Source organism: Odontesthes bonariensis, chromosome 22 (genome assembly GCF_027942865.1).
Source record: "Odontesthes bonariensis isolate fOdoBon6 chromosome 22, fOdoBon6.hap1, whole genome shotgun sequence".
Taxonomy (NCBI): domain Eukaryota; kingdom Metazoa; phylum Chordata; class Actinopteri; order Atheriniformes; family Atherinopsidae; genus Odontesthes; species Odontesthes bonariensis.
In genome coordinates this window covers 16,932,588-16,953,019 of record NC_134527.1, presented here as the reverse complement: position 1 = coordinate 16,953,019, position 20,432 = coordinate 16,932,588, and the positions used below count along the sequence as shown (strand labels likewise).

The window sequence follows — 20,432 nt, the reverse complement described above, 5'->3', positions numbered from 1 at the left end:
AAAAAAATCCTGCTCAAGCATCTCACTGGTTCATTTCACCGTCAACATGGCAGCAGGTCAGAAACAGGACTGGGTAGGGCTCAGTTTTCAGAGGTAAATATGGGGAGGAGTTTACCACCTTATGAGGGACAGTGTGGCTAAATGATTCAGCTACTAAAGAATAACTTTCAATGTGAAATTAGAAATAAATGGATCATTTCATCATCTAAGGCATATAATATCAATAACATAATAATATTAGAGAACGTGTACACGTAGGACAAGTCTGAGAACCCTGAATAATTGGGATCTTTGGGTGCTCACGTAAATCTGCATTATAAGCAGGCGTGATTCTGAAAGTTTACAATGAAAAAAAGAACACGGACATCCAGATCCTGAAACACTGCTACCTTCTTTGAGCCCAGCTCATTTGGGATGGATTGAGGTGAAGTGGAAATCTGTCCTGTGGTTTGATACATCACGATTTGAAATTCTTTTTAGAAATCACAGGATTTGCGTCTGCCGGGCTAAAGAGAAGAGGGATCATCCCACTGGTTGTCGGCATGCGGTCCCAAAGCCCACATCTGTGATGGTACGGCGGCGCATTAGGGCTCATGGCGTGGGAACCTTGCGCATTTGTGATGGCACCACAAACGTTGCGTGTAACCTTGTGGAGTTTCGGAGGAACGTATTCTACATACACCGCCATCTTTCTCAGGTAAGGCCTTGCTTATACAGTAATATGGTTTAAATGATTGGCCAATCATTTCTTTCAGCTTTTATTTGCATTTTATGGTGAGTCACAACTTCTTCCTCTAAAGACATGGTACTAAGGCCTAATAAAGCAAATTTGTTGTGCCTGATCTCAATCATTTTGAATAAATGAACAAATTGTGACCTACTTTGTTAGTCTTTTCAATTGGAGTGTATGACTTTCAATGGGCCAGCTGTATATTTGATTGATTTTTTGCGCTGGAATATATATAGCTGCATGATAACGCCTCATGTAGCACATCATTTAATTACTCAGGAATACAAACCAGAGAAAGAATCACTTTTATTCTTTACAATGAGGGGTTCAAATGACAAAGTGCCCACGTTTGAAGTGAATTCAAAGTCTCATGAGGGCAAATATGATCATTTCAGCTTTCTTCAAAGGTCAATCTAATATTACTGACACGTTACTGCAGATAAAGTCACACATCTTCAGGCAGGCAAAGCTTGATACCAAAAATGATGCGGTCTTGTGTTGCCCCCTATAGGTTTATTCACTTGAAGCACTCTGATCTCCTCAGCTCCGCCTCCAACTTCTAAATGGCAGAGGAAGATTCTTTCCAGTTTATTACAAACAATCCATATGTAAGAGCAGAAAAAAAATATATGGTTTCCTTGGGATGACACCAATAACTTATCAGTAACAGATTTTGTACAAAGTCATTTTAAGACATAATCAGTTGTTCAAGGTTTTCAGATGTTTAATGCAACAAGTTTGTGCATTTTCCTTTTTTTACATCAAATTTTCCATTTGTTTCCATCAAGTGAATACCATAAACTGAGATCATTTAAATCAGCATGAAAGATGGTAATTTGGTGAAAGGTCAGCCGATTGGTCAACAGCGTGAAACTGTTAAGTTACTTTTAGGCAAAGTACATCCAGTCAAACTGCTGCACAGCCACACATTACAAAGGTATGGTCTTCACTTATCTGGAGAACTTTATTTTTCTGTAAAAAAAAACAAACAAACAAAAAAAGAACAACAAGTCACTGCAACCAAGTCTTAACACACTAATGTGAATTTTTACACACATTACAATAGTGTCGTGTATCTAGATCAGTTCAGATGTTTTAAAGGTTCTCCAATAGTCATGATTCTGTGCCACTCATGCCATTCATGTTGCTTGTTTTGCTCAACTTTAATTTTAAAATCTCCATTAAGAATGCACGAAAACTGTAAACTCAGATTTACCCTGAACTGAACAAAATTTTAAAGCAATACATAGAAACAAACAACTCTTCAGAACCAAACAAAATCATACTAGTCTTAATTCAGGAATAAAGAAAATAATAATAAAAAAAAAAATGGCACAAAGGTGAATTCGGATGCAAAATTATTGGATTTTTAATCATTCCTCCATTTTAACCTGTCAACAAACAACGACTGTTTTGTACAGCAGCAATCAGCTGATAATGATCCAGTGTTACCAAGAAAATTGAAATCTGGAAGTGTGAATAAAATACGTTGCAAATAAAAAGGGTTGTTGTACACAAATACTGAACACCTGCAATCAAAAGGTAGAGGAAGAAGCGTGAAAACCATGACGAAAGTTCCTTCAATCATCGTCAAAGTTCTGTTGTAAAAGGAAGTTGGCGGCCAAGTTCTCGTTCTTCTCGCAAGCGAAGTAGGCTTGTATAACAAGTCCCTCTGGAAACCCTAAGGCTTTTAGCTGAGGTGACACAAGCAGAAAAGTGTTAAACAGCTTTAAAAAGGAACTGACAACTTATTGCTCACAATTACTACCACGTAAGCTCTGCTCATTTGAATACAAATTGTTTTTTTTTCTTCAGCAAAATCACAAGACAAACAGACTCAATGGATCATACTCCAGCACTAAAGGCAAATATGGAAAGTTTTATAGCGTTAAAGTGCTCCTCCTCACCCTCTCGATAGCCTCTTTCTCCTGTGGTGTGACCTGGATATAGCCAGAAGTATCACCCCCCATTCCTCCAGCTCCTCCAGCTCCACCAGCTCTTCCTGCCCCACCAGCTCCTCCAGCTCCTCCTGCCCCACCTCCACCACCTCCACCACCTACTGGCACTGGTTCTGCATTGGGCTCGTTCAGCATCTGAATGAATTGCTCTTGGTGGCTGCTGATCTCCTACAGTGATAAGTGAACAGCTTAGGAATGCTTTGTGCCTTTGAACAATGCCAAACAGGGGAGGCGCCAACGCTGACAAACTGCATGAAAATAGTGATGATCAGCGTGATCACAGCTGGACGAAACCAATAATGCAAAATGATCCCAATCAGTTCAAACAATTGCAGTAGCACAACTGACTAACAGTAATATATTCAGGAATGAGGCAGCATCAAACATGTTTCTCTGTGGGTTGTGATGGGTAGACCTGACGATTGAGAACAGTTAAGCCCAGCAGCTAAACAACTCACTATTTCTTCTTTGTTAGCTTAATACAGCTTCAGGTACAGCGCACGGGCTGTCTGAGGAAAAAGTACAAAAACAGATCAACGGTGTCTGCCGTAACTTATTTCTGCGCAATCAGCAGAAAGGCCACCCTGATGTGGCTTTGCCATCAGATATAGATTCTGTCTGTGGTTTTTTATTTTATTTTGCTTGCTCAACAGTAAATTGATTCAACTGAAAGTCGGTGTCTGAGGCAAAAGATACAAACTCCAATAAACAGCAACTGGTTTATTCTACCCAAAGCTTCAAGTAAGGATATCCTAGATGGACCTCTCTCTCTCTCCATTAAGCGTCTACAGCTGTGTAAACATCCATTTTCAGTTATGGGGCTACAGGACTCTGACAAGTGTGTTGTAATATCTTCCTTGTATTTTACTGGGTATAGCATCTTCCATTAGGCTGTTTGGCAAGTTAGTTATAGGACAATTTCACATCCATCTACCTAAACATGTCTGCTTTTGAATAGGCTCTAACTTTCAGTAACAACACTAAACACGTGATTGAAAACAACCAAGTGCACCTTTTAGTTTGTTGTAATAGGCAAATAGATAGTCATAGTAGACTGAGCACTTTGTTTTTCTGCCCCGGTGAGTGCTGTAGCCAGTATGCAAACCACTGCAATCATGCAGTTACTGTGTAAACTGCGCAGTCATGTTTAAGAGCAAATGGGATGATGTTCATGAATAGGTTATTGGTTTCAGTGAGTGCACCTCCAAAGTCAGACAGATCATTACTGATCTCTTTCTACATGGCTGAAGAAATTTTCATTGTCAGTCTATGGGACAAGCTCTCAGATTTGTAACACATGCACTGGAATAAGCAATCCATGCGCCCACTCCATGCTTTAGGTTTTGCAATCCATGATGATTTGATTTGTTAATTGGGCCCACTGATTTGCAACAGAGAACGGGGAAGTGTGTTGTTGTGTCCAGGACTTCATCTCTGCTGTCTAGACGTTGTTATTACACCCACATGTGGACAAGTGTTGTCATGTTACTGTAGAGTAGGCATGTCGATGCTAGGTGAACTGTAAATAATGAAAACGAGGCTAACGCTATCTGGTTCTCTTTGGATCTGTAGGACTGGGGGATTGTTATGCTGTACAAATCTGGACAGTTCTCTGATCTATTCAATGTTAGATATGCACAGTAGTTTGCTCAGCAACATTATTTGTAGACTTGAACTCGCTAAAATGTAGATTTCTTAAATCTTTTATCTTTAAAGCCAAACATTTTTTATCTTTTCAAAATGTGTAAAGCCTGTGATGACTTGGTTTGGCATTTATTTTTCATTCCATTCAGGTGCTGGCCATGACTCTCTCCTGACATATACGATTGTTACTGTGTTTTTGGTCTCCATATTGCCCAAACCAAACATTTAACAAATAATCTAAAATCATCTAAAACAAACAAAAAAGTCGAGCAAGAAGTGTATCTTGAAGAGTATGGGCTGTATTCAGATGGATCAATGCGAAACAAGGGATTAACATCCTCAGGGTGAAGGTGGTAAATGAATGAAAGGACTGAAAAGGAAAACGTATGAATGTATTGCTCAGCCGGCCATCTGTACATGAATGAATGGAGGTAATAAAGATCTAGATTGAAAGAAAGCATCAAGTGAGCAAATCTGTGCAATCCTCCTGTTTCAGAGGCCATCTTCATACAGTCCTAACCCTTGTGATCAACTAAACTCGTGTAAGTGTCCCTATAAATGAACTATAACTTCAGCGTATAAACGTTAACTGTATTTAATTAGAAGTGAAGTATTGCCGTCATTTAAAAAACACTGAGCTACTTCACCTGCAGCAGCTCTGGGTTCTCCCTGCCAATCTCCTGCAGCAAGGCTGGAAGCAGGGCAGCATTCTGCTGGATCAGCTGTCGCATGACGTGGAACTGCGGCTGATTTCTAAGGAAGCTCAAGGGACTGCCTGAAAGAATGAGTCAGAAAGCGTAAGCTGCAAATGGCAGGAAAAGGGGGCACGGGAAGGCGTCCGTTATTTAGAGAACAGGGTGGCTCATTTACCTCCCCCTGCAGTCGGAGAAGAGCCAGTGTTGGCAGGGACACTAATACCAGCAACGGGTGTTCCACTCACTGGAGGCACCACTGCATCCGGTCCTGTTGCAGGGCCCTGATCTCTGCCTGGGATACCCTGCGGGGGACAAGTCGGGACTTTATCCAATTAAAATGTCACTAAAGAATGAACAAGCTTATCTGTCGTACCTTCATTTTTACGGTTACGAACTACTGTATTTTTCGGACTATAAGTCGCACTTTTTTTTTTTTCATAGTTTGGCTTGTCCTGCGACTTAATAGTCAGGTGTGACTTATATCAAAATATATATATAATTTAACATGTCTTTAAATGTTAATTCATACTAACTGACATGAACCAGAGAGCAGACATTTCTCTCTACAGCCGCGACACTCTAGGCTTGTGACAACTATATGCTGCTCCTGTACCACTGAAACATTAACTTAAAGACAACCCAGAAAGACTGAACACAAACAAAATGCCGCCAAAAAGAAAATCCTATTCTGCAGATTACAAACTGCAGGTAGTGAAACGTGCAGGCGAAAACGGTAATCGAGCAGCAGAGAGAAAGTTTGGAGGTTAATCTTACTGCAACGAAGAAAACAAAGAAAGCTAATCGCAGGCTGAAAGCGAGATGGCCAGAGCTGGAGGAACGAGTCCACAGGTGGGTGCTTGAACAACGTACTGCCGGCAGAGGCTCGTGGGCGATGCAGTTACGTCTCCACGCCCTGGTACTTGCCAAGGAGATGAATATAAATGACTTTGCAGACGGGCCTTCTGGGTGTTACCGCTTCATGCAACGCAACCGGCTCTATCGGAGCACGGACGACGGCGTGTCAGAAACTGCCAGCAGACTTCCAAGCCGAGGTCAACAGTTTCCGTGAGTTCATCGAAAAGCAGGTAACTGAACACAACGTGTCACCGGATAATATTATCAACATGGTAGAGGTCCCCCTAACGTTTGACATCCCCATGTGCTATTGTGTAGCTGAATAACTATTAATGTGTTATGTTAACATGCCCAGCACCTATTCAGCCTGTTGTTCTGTGTGCTGTTGTGCAGCTGAATAACTTGCCTCTACAGATCAAATGTCTGTTCTTGGTCTTGTGAAATTAATTTAAAAATAAATGCGACTTAAATATTTATTTTATTTTCCTCTTCATGACGCATTTTTTGACCGATGCGACTTAAATAAAATAAAAATACGGCAATCATTTATAAAAACAGAACAACTTCAGTTTCAAGTTTTGTGGCGTGTGAACATCTTAAGATTACTTGAGTAGACAACCTGGGTGCTACTCTTAAGAAGAATTTATGAATGGGATATTTTGATAACCGTGCTATGAATGTCACAGTCAAATGACTTGTCAATAAAGTAGCCAGTAAACCAAAAACACGACAAAAAAGCATTACAACCGGTATGTACATGATCAGGAACTGTTCACGAAAACTTTGTTTTGTAATTTGCTCTCAGGCACACCCATTTCAACCAAAGACTGAAGTCCCCTTACTGAGAGCAGGTATTCCACAGCTCGGTCTGGGTTGTTGAAGCTTGCTCTCAGAGCCGCCACCACCTGCTCTCTCTCGTAGCCCATGAGCATCATCTCATTCACCATGGCATCATATGACGAGCCCGTCACTAAACAGAAGGATAGAACACACACACACACACACACACACACACACACACACATAAACACCAAGACTAACGAGTCGAGTTTTGCTTTGCTGTACTTTGGTGTTCCATCAGCCACCTCTAGAGGAATTTGGAACAATTAAGAACTTAAGCCAAATCGTATCATAAACATAAACAACACTGCACTTTTATTTGAGTTTGACTTACTTATGCTGCAATATGTGCAATACAGTCATAAAACAATAGGATTACACTGTAACTTTTTACTTTTACTATTTTTATTCTTTTTTTGTATTATTTAGACATTTCCTAATCCCAAGCCAAGAGCTCCTGAGCAAAATTTCACTATGCCTTCATAGTGACAAAGATTCTTGATTCTTGAAATGTATGCTCAAATTCCAGTGTCAGACCCAGCGACAATAATAATAAAAAAAATAAAAACAGAGACAATCATGACCATTACGGACGCAGCCTTACCTAGAGTTGAAACAGCTTCAGTGATCAAGTTTGTGTTAGTTGAGGCTTCAGAGCTTCTGCAAGAGAAACAGCGCTTTGGGTGAGGCAACACCTACCGGCTGAAATCAGACAGATATTGAGAGACAAACATCTGCTCATCTTTACCCGACAGGTGTGGAAGACGGTTCCGCTGGAGAGGACTCTTTCTCCTCGGGTTTGTCGTCAGTAGGGGGATTCTCTGACGGTTTGTCTGCACTTGATGATGAAGGTGGGGGGGTTTCGGGATCTGTAGTGCTGGCAGCTGAAGCGGTTGGTGAAGGCTGTGGGGTGGAAGAGGCCGTTTTAGGCTGTAAAACAGATTCAAAATAAGATACACCTATACTTCTGTCACCCGCTAGTCTTTTCCAAATATACCATAAGTAAAACGGCGAATCTGGGTCACACTTTACTTTGACGGTCATATCTCTTATGATTACTCAGCTATATTGAACCGATGAAGGCCATTAAACACACGACCATCTTGAACTCCACATATCTAGAAAATAGTCTCAAATACTGTTTTTTTTTTTTGTGCGTGTTTCTGAAGCCTTTGAGAGTGTGCATCTGCAGAAGAATATACACCCACAATACAGCTTCTACCAACAAAAACAACTGTGCAACTCAATGTTTCCAGCAGCATCAACTATCAGTAGGAACAAGCCTGAGGACTGGTACAGCATCAGGTACACTTGAGATGCAAGAGAGAGTGTAAACAGGAAGCATTGGTTACTTAGTCGTAGAAAATACAACAGAGGAAGAAAAACAATAAAAAAAGACCGCAGATGACGACCAAAAACTGTCCCAAAAACTTCAATAGACCTAACTTTCCTACTATACTCTGTAACGTTGACCTTGCTGAAGACCCATGCCTCAGTCCGATTAAGTTCTGGATGCTTTGGGTCGAAATGCACCTCAAAGTAAACATAGATCGGGAGTCCTCGCAAAGCACAGAAAGGGCTCGAGTCAAGTGATGACTCAGGCAAGGACACGCAATGACAGACAAAAGCCACTCATGAAGCAAAGATATCTGTCCGTGTGATCATTTCCTAAGGCCTTTACTTCTGTCCCCTCAAGACAACAATGCATCCCTGAAGTTTTCAAGGACAGCATATTAAGATGTAACCAGAAAGAGCTCCTTCCAGAAACTGTCCAGAAACATGTGGATATAATTCTGTTATTAAGCAGCAGTGAGAAAAAAAAAAAAGATGATTCCTGTATGATGGTGTCTAATAAAGGAGTAAAAAAGAAAGACAGAAAGAACATTTTTTCACAGAGAGATGCTGTTCATCAGCCTTAACAGAGAAGTAAGCGGTGGGCAGTGGAAAGAAGGTGGCAAACCTCATCAAAGTTCAGTATTACAGGGCATTATGTTCTACTCGTGGAAAGAAGTAAAAGAAGAGTGGAAAAAAAAAAAACGATTCTGCAAACAAAACCTGCAATTATTCTCGTACCTTTGTCACCATGACGACCACAAAGTTCTTCTCATCAATTTTGTATTCTTTAAGAGTCGTGTCATCACTGAGGATTTTACCTGCGAAGAAACACAAAAGCAAGGCAACTTTTAACTGGATTCACCTACCGTGACAGCGTCACTGTGTTATTTAATAGAGTTTAGCTGAGCTGATAAATCACCCTTACTGGGTATAAAACCACACGAGAAGAAAAACAGCACACCGTTCTTTGCAATTATTAGTGCTAGTGCAACACATTCAAATCTGACATAATTAAAGAGGAAAACGTGTCAGGAAAACGTGAACATTTGTCTCAACAAAGGCCACTTAAGGCTTAGTTGCTCATCCAACTGTAAAACAAAGAACAGCAGAGCAACTGCTGATAAAAGAAATGCTTCTTGTGTATTAGTTCAGAACCATTTGAACTATACGAATGAATAAAAATAAAGTTGCAGAGAGAGCTGGCTGGTTTAAAGGTTTCTAACAGGTAAGAGCAAATATCATACCAGCATATATCAGTTTCTGCCCTGCAACTGAAAAAAGGTCCTTTCCCTTCTCCTGCTCAATCCTCTCCTTTAACGTTTTCACCTGTAAAAGAAAGCGGGACACTTTGTCATGACATTTACTACCAAACTCTATAACAATTAAATGAATCAGCATTTCTGACACAATTTTACTCAGCACTTTCTAATTGCATAGCCTGAGTAGGAGTTCAAATAAAGTCCAAAGTATGCACTAACGGCTACAACCATAAAACTGGAGTTAAACAGACATCTGATACGTCTGATTTTTTGCTTTGCCCTGGATTCAAATTAAAGAAAAAGGTAGTAGTATCTTAATTTTACACACAATTAATGCTTTTTTTTTTTTTTGCTTTTTTTATTTTATTAGTATTCGCGTGCTCTAATATACAGTAAAGTCAAGTATAATAGCTACATATTTAGCTGACGTTTTTGTATGTAAGTTGATCGAAAGTAAAAGTGAAGGGTTAGACAAGTCGCCAGTGTAAAATCTTGAACATTGAGTGGGCTCCGGCTAACCATTGCCAACACTAACCACTTTTCTGACCAGTGTTTAACAAAATCACGCTAATCAATTAAGGACGGAACAGCAAAAACAAGCCACAGTAGCCCGAATAACTGATATATAACAAATAAACGGGTCGTGTTTTCGCAAACCTATCTATCGATCGTCCACACTGAGATAATCAAAAACTGTTATTCGTTCCAGGACATACCCAACTCCCACTCCACCCCCCTCATAAGTGTTTTTAACTCTCACCGATTCCTCTTCGTCGATGTCGATTTTGAAAGTCTGTTGTTGTAAAGTCTTCAAAGTTATCAGCATGTTGCCGGTTGAGTTGTTGCACCCTGACCTGGTTCAAACTGCGTAAATCCAACTTGCAATAATCTTTACTGTTTTTTGTTGGCTCATTACAAACTGTCAGCCGCCATGACTTTTCAGTTTTCTTCTTCTATGCCTAATACCGAGGCTGTAGTGCCCCTAGTGGTTAGACCGTTAACAACAGCCCAAAGTAAAGTTTGAACACCCTGCATGGTCAGTAGTGACAGTCCCCTTTGGCAGGTATGACAGATTGTTAATGTTTGATGGTGTTGTCAGACCTGTGAAATGTTCCTCATGTTGTTACGTGCTGTAACACAAAGCCAAAGATTGACTGAGCCATGCTCATTTTCCCACAGCCGGACAGATGTTCTTTTAACAATAATAATACTGTAATAATAATAACTTGGACTTATATAGCGCCTTTCAAGGTACCCAAGGTCGCTTTAACAAAAGAAAAGAAGGGGGGAAGGGTAGGGCCGGAGGGGTGGGTTTAAGAAGAGTAGGACATGGAGAAGAGATGTGTTTTTAGATTCTTTTTGAACTGTAGTAGAGAGGGGGCAGAACGGATGTGAAGTGGCAGATTGGTCCATAGGGTAGGGGCAATTGAACAGAAGGCCCTATCTCCATATGTTTTCAGTCTGGTACGAGGAACGGAAAGTAGGTCCTTGTCTTAGGAGCGCAGAAGCCTGCGACTGGGAGTAGGGGTGGAGGAGATCAGAGATGTACTTAGGTGCAAGTGAATGGAGAGATTTGTAGATCAAGAGAAGGATTTTATAGGTGATGCGTGCTTTGACTGGGAGCCAGTGAAGTTGCTTTAGGATGGGGGTGATGTGCTGCCAGGGCTTGGTGTGAGTTAGCACCCTGGCAGCTGAGTTTTGGACATACTGCAACCTGTCAAGGGCCTTACTGGGTTACTGGGTAGCCCAGACAGGACACCGTTGCAGTAGTCCAGGCGGGAGGAGATAAATGAGTGGATGAGGGTCTCTGTTACTGAGTCAGATAATGAGGGCCGGAGTCTTGAGATGTTTCTGAGGTGAAAAAAGGCAGATTTAGTGATGCTCTTGATGTGCGACCGAAATGAGAGAGTGGAGTCCAGGATGACACCCAGGTTCCGTACCTCTGGTGATGGAGAGATGGAACAGCCATCTATGACCAGGGCCAGATCACCAACCTTCTTCAGCAGGGGTGCCGGGGCCACCACCATGAGCTACGTTTTGCTGCTGTTGAGTTTGAGAAGGTTAGAGGTCAACCAAGCTTTAATTTGCTGCAGGCAGTTGTTGAGTTACATGGGTGGGAGCTGAGAGGAGGGGTTTGTGCTGATGTACATCTGAGTGTCATCAGCATAGCAGTGAAAACTGAGTCCATGGTTTCGGATAATTTGTCCTAGGGGGAGCATGTAAATGGTGAAAAGAAGGGGACCTTTCTCAAAGTTCTGCTATTTCCGGACATAACCACTGCAGTAACCCGTTAAGGATAAACTGAATTCCTGTCAGATGATAGCTGGGATATAGGCTCCAGCTTACCCACAGCCCTAAACAGGATAAAGCGGGTGTGTAGAATGAATGCATAAATATGGTGCCAAAGTTCTGTTTATCTTAATCGCCAAAATTTTCTTCTGACTTTTCCATGAAGTCCATATTTGTGAAAGTGCTAATTCACAGAAGAACGATTTGCTTAAAGTTCTTTTGCAGTCAAACAGAGGCTGTGGTTGAATTTCTGTCTTGTCAGCTGTTCTTCCGTGCTGTGTTGGATAAGTTAACGTCACAGTGGCACCATAATGCAAAATGGAGCAATAGAAGAAGTTAACCTGATCTGATAAATCTGTTTTCTTTTGCACTGTGTGTGTGTGTCTGTGTGTGAGCTGTGAAAAAGAAAGCAAGCATGTGGCATATATCTGATCAAATTTCTGCAAAGAAACTTTGGTTCCTGGCATTCGTGTGGATTTTATTTGGCAAGTATCACCTACCTCAGTATTGTTATAGACCGTGAGCGCCACTTCCCGGCATCGTTATTCCCTGATGGCAGAGGTGTCCTTTAGGAGAACAATGCACCCTGCCACGCTGCATGAAACTCAGGAGTTAGTTGCGGAGCTGTTCTACTGTGCAGTTTAGAGGGCTGAATTTGTCCCAAAATTCCCCAGTTCACGATCTGACTGAGCATCTGTGGCATATAAGGAAATACAAGTCTGATCCAAGGAGGCCCACCTCACAACTAGCAGGACTTAAAGGATCTGCAGCCCTGGTGCCTGACAACAAAGGGAATTTTCCAAGGTCTTATGGAGTCTATGTCTTGCTTAGTCAGGGCTTTTTTGGTGACACCAGAATAACCTACAAAGAGGTAGGACAGTGGTTTTAATAATCTGGCTTGCACTTTTATTCTTTTGCTCAAATGCACTCGGTATTCAGAGGTTTTTATTTTCTTCTGTACAGCTGTGGTCTTCAGTTCTGACTGTAAGATGATTGATAAGTGTGGAAGGGGATCTCTTATTCTCATACCACTCTCTCATACTTTTAGTGGCTTCATGTACGAATCTTCCCATCCGTATCTCTCTCTTGTCTTTCTGTCCTTGCCAATCTATTCCTCTCACACCTCTTGAATCCTGATTTCCTCCCTTGTTTCTCCACTCCATCCAGTTGTCACTGAGGAAGCACCGCTCTCACAGGCCATGGCCTGGGCACTCATCAGGCATTCCTTATGTTACTCCACACAGCAACAGCAGCGGTGGCATTGTCCTCCTTTTCCCTCTCCCCACCGTGGCTGTGCCTCTTGCTCCTGTCTCCAGGGGTCGTCAGTCTGCCATCGGCCCCCTCTGAAGTGGTGAGCCGCAGAGATTACGCTCTGATCCCTGGTGACTTGGAGATATTTTTAAGAGATGATGTTAGACATGTGAAATAAAGACTCAGCCCACTCTAAAATAGGCAGGAGAGGAAATGCAGAGGACGTGTGATATTTTGGCTTTTAGCAACAGTACCACTGCAGTGGACTAAAAACTTGAAAGCACAGCTAAATGAAGCTGCTGGTCCCTGACTTGTGGTAAATAAGGTGCAAGAGCTTCAACATTTCATGCATGTACATTAAATAAACACTCAAAGACATGCACATGCTTATGCTGACATTGAGGGTCTCGGTCAGCAGAGTTCATGTAACATGTGAAGGGAAGTGCAGAGAAAAAAACAACAGGGGGGAAGGGAGAAACGCAGAGCCAAGGCCACTGAGATGATAGCCTTCTTAACCCAAAGCTATATCCTGTGGACAAGGTGCACGTACTATTAATGGTTGTTCCAGGCACTCCATGGTGACTTACATTTGAAATTATTTGGTATAAATGGATATCCATGAAGATATTTTACTTTGTATATAATAAATAATAACCTTTAAAGGCTGCATGAGACCTTTAACATGTAAACTCCTCAATCTGTCGCCCGATTTTTCCCAATTGTTGGCAAATACCAGGGCTGCATGATGGTTTGGTGCTTAGTATTGTATGCATGTATATCATGTACTTTAGGTTGATTGATAATTCTAAATTGAACATAGTGGTGAGCTGTTGTTGGTTTTGTTTGTTTCTCCTGGCCATATGATGGGCTGGCTATACCCATCCAGGGTGAACCCCTCCTCTTACCTGGTGGCAGCTGGGGTAGGCTCCAGAACAGCCTCTGAACAGAGAATTAAATGTTTTTATGGAAAGTGCTCGATAGAATAATATTTTCAGGGAATTTAAGCAAAACAAAGTTTTTAATATCTTTTTTAATATTTTTATATAGTCAATAATAAACTATGTAATTACAAACTGTCTCAGTTCACTCCTTTGTGATGTTCATAGTTTAATTAATTTCTGACTTCAGAGTTTTTCTAAAGGGTTGAAAGTGTATCGTTGGCATAGGCCGAAGCTCAAAATGATTTTTCACAAGCAAAATTGGGAGTTGACGGGCATTCAAAGACAAACCTGAAAGTAATGCTCGAAAAAGGTCAAAGGCTAATTAATTAAATTCTCAAAGATTGAAAGGTTTTTACCGTTGGCCTACGTGGAACTTAAAACAAAAGTGCACGAGAGAAAGTGGAAGGTGCCCGAACTTCCCGAAGAAGGTCATAAAGGATATTGCATAGCTTATGACTAGATGCCTTTTAAGCGGTAGATACACTTAATTTTGAATTCAATCCAACTGATAGAGATTATGTCCCGATCTACATAAGTGTATGTGTTACAATAAGGCTCCCGTGTTGATTTACTAAAAGACTCCTAAGATGCTGCACGTCAAACAATGTTGTGAAGATCTGTGTTTGGTGTGTTCTTCTCGTGTCTGCTCTCACAACATGATGAAGGTAAATGTGTTTCTGTGTGTGACCCATGTCTTTGTTGGAAATGGTGAGCTATGTTGGTCTACACAGAAGTCCATACTATGTGAAATAGATGTCTGTGTGAGTGTGTGTTTACGAGTCTATGTCTGCTGGAACCCGAGGAATGTGTGAACCTGTTGGGTCTTTAGTCTGTTTTGTGTCAATGTGAACCTTGTGATATGCAATCATCTCTGAATATTATCTGAAAATAGAGAATACGAGTATGAATTCAAATGATCCGAAGATTACTATTCGTTAGGAAAAATATATGAAAGAATATCATCAGCTAAGTTGTAGCTAAGCTGCAAAAACAACACCCCAGGTCATTCATGGGGATCTCTGAACACTTCAGCTTTCCTAAAGTCATTTTTATGATTTTTATGATGTTCTATTCTGTTATCTATCTGTGACAATAGGAGATTGATCCAAATGATTTATACTACAGGAGTATAATTTCCCTTTGTGTTTTAATAAAGCATTAATGGATTGAATTGAATTCGATAACTGTCTATCAAAGGGGTAAATCTGTGCTGCTTTGTGAGAAGAATTAATTATTTTATTAGACCTAAATGTATTTAGAACTCAAACTAAAATATGATCATTGTTTATAAAGTATCCAAAATGTGTTTTTTTTTTAATCTTTTTTGTTCTTGTGTTGTTTAATCTATTTATTATTATGAGATGTTATTACAATCTTTTTTTTTCATAATTTGAGCAAGCTTTTGTTCATCCCCTGGAGATTTAATTACAGATGCTTTTTTAAGTCCTCATTAAGCTTTTTGCATTTTGTTCATATTCTGCATTGTCATTAATTGGGTTTTTTCGTCTCTTGTGGGACAATCTGATTCAACGAGGTCTCGTAATGAGGCATTTTTACGGCACATTGAGTCATGTTGTGCGTTGCTAGTAAGCATTTTTGTACTTTTGTATACTGGGAGGAGAGTTCACCTTGGCCTGTACCATTAACCTACCCCTCACCATCTGATGTGTTCTGTTAATGGTGCAATATAACAGGCCCCAGCCTAAAATACGCATAAATGGCAAACAAAAAATGCTGGAAGTGGTCCACTATTTATAAGTTCATACCATTTTAAACAACATATTCAAGCAGCTCAGATAGGAGCACAATTAGCTGTTATCTGATAACTTTATTATCAAGTTAAAAAAAGACAATGAATTACAATATTTACAGAATATCCAGAGATAAATGGAATAAAATTGTAAACAATCATTCTAGGCAACATCACAACCCACCATCAGGTAATCAGATTTATATGGGATAAAAGGCAAGAAGGAGATTTTCTAATTTCAAACTATGGAGACGACAGTCTGAAAAGAGAAATGCATTGGAAACAAACTAAACATATATACAAGTATCCAGTGTGTTGTCAGCAGGGGCTTAACTTTGGGTAAACTGGGAATATTACAGTCTAGAGACTGCACACAGTGAGGGATTCATAGTCATTTTCCATTAAAATGATCACAGAACAACAAACAATGTCGGGGTGACAGCTTCATTACCCATGGGCGACAAGCTGCCTCACAAAGCTTATTTCTACAACAAATATTTTCAAACTGTTTTACTTTCAAGAGGAGACAAGCTGGTCCTTCGAAACTGAAAAACAGATTTGAAACTCAGCACCAACCCAACTGGTTTTAAAAGTATTTTTAAGGACTGACAAGCAGAGCAGGACTGCAACATCTTCACCTATTGTCGAGTGGGTACACTTGGGGTAAGCGAGCGAATGCTCATTCTTGTCATGGATACTGTCGTCTGTGGAGTGTCATATTTTTTGGACTGGACATTAACGGACTGGATTTTATTTGTAGGCGGACTAGAAACCCAGATGGTGGCAAAGCTCAGAGAAGGAGCGAGCAGTTCAGCTAAAACGCTCCCAAAGGAAATGTTGTTTGCACGTCTCTTCTTTTGCCATTTTTTGCTTCTTCACAAAAACAGCCCTGTCGGTTTGTAACGAGGGAATGGCGTAGATTTCTTTTAATGCTTAATTTTGTACAACCACACCGAGATTCCTTTTTGCTCATTCCCATTACAGTCGGAAAAGGGATATTTTTTAATTGTGACCAGACATTGTACAACAGCGTAATAATGTTGGATTGGGTCTCAAAAGCCCCCAAAAGGTTAGCTATCATCATTTCTTTATATTTCATTTTTTCCTTTAAAAAATGAGCACACCTAAAGGAAAACGAGGTTAAATAATCCTTTCTGAAACACCACAGTTCAAACACTTAACAAGTAGTTTTTTTTCTATACATGGCTGCAAACATGTAGTTCATCTGGGTTCTAACCTTAAAACTGTCAAAGTTCCACGGCCAAACCCAGATTTCCTATTTCCGTCAATAGTTCAATGCTTGAGAATGACAATTACAGCAGCAAACACAGCAGGCTTGGTAAATATTTTGGTACCGAGAACACAATTGCATTAGTTGTGTCCTTCAACAACTTTGATGTCAGAGCTACTAGCCATTTTATTTCCGATTGTTTGACGTTGCTTATTGGTTTTACAGGAATTGGACACAAATTTGACTTAATTGCTATTCACTTCTGGTAAGGCTTAAGGGCATTCAAGCAGCAACTTCCAACAAATACAATCTCTGCCTTTTGTCAACATCAACAATAAGATACCTTTGAAAGAAAAAAAAAAAAGAAAAAAAAAAAATAGAAGCACACCAATGCGGACAAGTTTGTCAATACAGAATGAAAATTTCAATGGGTGAAGATGAGGAATATGACACCTTTTAAAAGTTGATCATCTTTACCCTACAGTCCTGTTTACACTTGTCTTTTCAGCATATCCTTTCAAATCAAAGCAAGATCATTGACTACTCCAAAACATGGCATTAGTCATACGTTTATGACATGCACCGGGTTATATAGTATTCACCAAAGCTGACGACTGAAAGGCAGAGACTTCTGCCGATATTGTAGACGTGGCTTCAAACTTTACCGATAATGCTAGGAATTTAATTGGTTGTCCCCCTGACATTGTAAAAACGCACTTAAAAAAAATCAACAGCTGCATTTCTTTCCACAAACAGCAACCCCCTCATTACAAAACTGATGCACTTTGTCCTATGCTGCATAAACAACAAAATTCCATTCGCCTGTATCGATAACTGAGGAGGCAGCAATCTCAGAAAAGATTAACCCGAAAGCTTGGCAGACAAGGTATGAGATGAGAATATATCTATTTTTTCAAATCAATGTTTTAAGCCTCCCCATCATTGCATTAGATGCTAAATTACCTTCCATTGCGCCGACACTTAGCTTGTTCTGTTATAACAAACACAAATTGAATTGGATCTGATCTTATCTTGATTAAACAAAGACCACTGTAGACTCGGTTCAATTGGATGCTTAATTGGGTTTGTTAACTTTTGAGAGAGAATTTGGGCACAATCCCAGTTACTTCAAAGTAAGTTTGTGTGTTTCTTAAAGCAATTAAAGCCATACAGAATGACTGTATTGAGTTGATTTGTAAGGCACTTAACGCACTGGTTTCAAAACACAGACGAGATGGTCAACCTCGGTCTGAACATCATGTCGCCCGATCCTGTGCACGGTGTAATCACGTGAACCTGATCACACCCAGAGGTTCATACTGTCTGGACCTTTGTAAGCTCAGGACACCCCGCCTCCTCCAAACAATGTGTACGGAACCACACATTTTGCATTGAAAAGACAAGTGTAATCTTTGTCACTTGGTCAACCGGCCATCATTTGTTAAAACCTGTTGTTCAGTTCCAGGCTAATCCGGAACGGATACAGATACAGTCATGACACATTAAACACATCTGATGTCTTACTGACTTAAACTTGATCTACGAACACCATGACATCTTACAGGGAAAAGGGATTTCTATGATTTCATCAGTGAACTGAACAGCAAAAACAGCACAGGTAAAACGAGCCGGGCATCGCAGGTTGAAGGCTTATACGTAGTATAATTTACGGGACCTAAATCATTTCAGTTTGCAACAAAAACTGGGGCAAATGGTCAAAACCTGTACAACTGAAGAGAACATGACTTGTGACTTTACTAAAATAGATAAGGTGCGACTCTTAAGGAAATTTTTTCCCACACATTTAACACAAGATGGGGAAAAAAAAAAGTCCTCTATTTCGCCAAAAAGTAAGAACCGGTAGCTCTTCAGTGTGCCATGAATGCTTTCATACCTTGTTTGTTTGCTTTAAATGAATTCACGGAACCCCTGTTTTGGATGAGCAGGGTGGAGCGTACAGTAAAAGGTGCTTCAAATAACAAAATGCACAATTTCATTAATCGTTTTGGACAGTATTGTTTATAAATAGCTTAGTTTTATCTAGGTGGGATCTTTCACTGTAGATTTGACCAGAATGTCAGCAATAAAGAGTTCTGTTCACTATTGGTTACCAATATATTAAGATCTGTCCTAGGGGACTGCCCATTTAAAGAGCTCAGCCGTTTTATGCAGCACAACCTAATACTTATATATGTAACACCTAAAATCTACTAATGCACCAACTCATAAAAAAAGTCACTTTTCTTTAAGTTTCAGCCTCTCTGACGATTTCATTTCAGCACTGATGCTCCCAAGTTTCAACACAGTATCCTGAGAGGCCACAAGTTCAACCAAACTGTTCATCCTTTTTGGTGTCAAGCATTTCTTTGTCTTCCTCATACTGGCTTGGACTTGTCAAAGATAGATCAGCAGGACTTTCTTCCTCTTTACTGTTGCTGGCCGGGTCCAGTCTTGTGTCTCCGTACACAGAAGAGCCGGTGGAAGATGGCGCCGAGGCCTCTACTGCTGAAGTGGAGCTGGTGTCCAGCCGATTGCTGTTAACCACCCTGAAGATGAAGGAAGGATGAGTGTAGAAAGACAGGAGCAAATTTAAGACAAATGATAAACGACGTGGGGTTTTGTGGAAATTATTCAAATAAGAGTAAGAATCTAAAGTTTTGGACTAATTAGCTAGCCTGGCGACGCCATCCTACGTACTTCCGCCCAAAGATTTAGGCTCCGCACATAGTCTGGCCAAATCCCCCTACCTCGGTTCGCTCAGTGTTTTGCCAATCAGCAAACAGTTGCGAGTGGTGACGCAGAACTCACGCGCGGAGTCCATTGTAGTCCATATAATTGTAGTTCAACCGCAGCGGAAATAAACATGGCGACGGAAGAACGCTAGAAGCTATCCATGAAGTTGTCTCAACTCTGGAGAGCATTACACAATTAAAACGAGAGCAAGAGGAATGCCTCATCAATATTGTTAGTGGCAAGGATGTCGAAGCTCTCCTTCCAACTGGCTTTGGGAAAAGTTTGCTTTATCAAATGGTACCGGTATAATGAAAGCGGATGTGGGAAGCGTGATTCGCGAGCTAGAGCCTCGCGAGAGTAAGCATGAACCTCGGCGCATAACCACAGCCCTTTTAAGCCTGATTCTTACTCGGCGCAACCGCGCAACTGTTCTGGCTCGAGAACCATTAATGACGTCATTGAAAGCGCCAGCCCCTTCACAGTTCCTTCAGCTCATAAGCGCAGTTTGCGCCGAGTATGCGTCACATTTGCAGTTCTCTCCAGACCAGCGGGCGTCACTGTTGAGGAAACAAGCTGAAAAGCACACGAAGAAAGCATACACAATGCCACCTGTGGTGTCACGTCAGCAGAGGCTGGCACATCTGATGGGGAATGAATTTACTCTGGGTGTAGAACTGTATATGTATCTCAGAGCTAAGCGGCTGCGGCAAAAACAGAAGAGAAGGTGGAATGTTCGTCCTTTGCAACAAGACGAACTTTGTCAAACGTTGTCCCAAAGGACAACGTTGTCCCAGTGTAACTTCATAGACGTGTCGTACAGATGTTTGTAGAGGCGCACCCTCTCGGTCACCGCGGTCTCTGCAGTGTTCATGTTTCCTTTCTCTTGGTCAGCTGTTTCCGGTTGAGCTCGCGCGAAGTCAG

General features: G+C 40.9%; 2 protein-coding genes across 5 annotated transcripts in view; both read right to left on the bottom strand.

Annotated features, from left to right (window-relative positions):
• Nucleotides 1–1,018: 1,018 nt before the first annotated feature.
• rad23b (RAD23 homolog B, nucleotide excision repair protein) lies at nucleotides 1,019–10,280 on the bottom strand. 3 transcript variants are annotated; one of them, XM_075456479.1, is made up of 10 exons: nucleotides 10,077–10,280; nucleotides 9,302–9,383; nucleotides 8,796–8,875; nucleotides 7,471–7,652; nucleotides 7,327–7,382; nucleotides 6,725–6,852; nucleotides 5,203–5,329; nucleotides 4,980–5,107; nucleotides 2,638–2,856; nucleotides 1,019–2,424 (listed from the first exon to the last, which is right to left on the bottom strand). In XM_075456479.1, the coding sequence occupies exons 1-10, from the start codon at nucleotides 10,140–10,142 to the stop codon at nucleotides 2,311–2,313; spliced, it is 1,182 nt and encodes a 393-aa protein (XP_075312594.1). In that variant the 5' UTR covers nucleotides 10,143–10,280; the 3' UTR covers nucleotides 1,019–2,310. The 3 variants fall into 3 exon arrangements, with proteins under 3 accessions (XP_075312594.1, XP_075312595.1, XP_075312596.1); XM_075456480.1 differs by having other exon boundaries at nucleotides 7,327–7,379; XM_075456481.1 differs by having other exon boundaries at nucleotides 7,471–7,625.
• Nucleotides 10,281–15,605: 5,325 nt separating this feature from the next.
• Nucleotides 15,606–20,432, bottom strand: part of znf462 (zinc finger protein 462) — a 55,870-nt gene continuing 51,043 nt past the window's right edge. For both annotated transcript variants that reach the window (XM_075455907.1, XM_075455908.1), the window contains exon 13: nucleotides 15,606–19,324. In XM_075455907.1, the coding sequence (XP_075312022.1) occupies nucleotides 19,105–19,324 (220 nt within the window). In that variant the 3' untranslated portion in view covers nucleotides 15,606–19,104. The remainder of the gene's footprint in view (nucleotides 19,325–20,432) is intronic.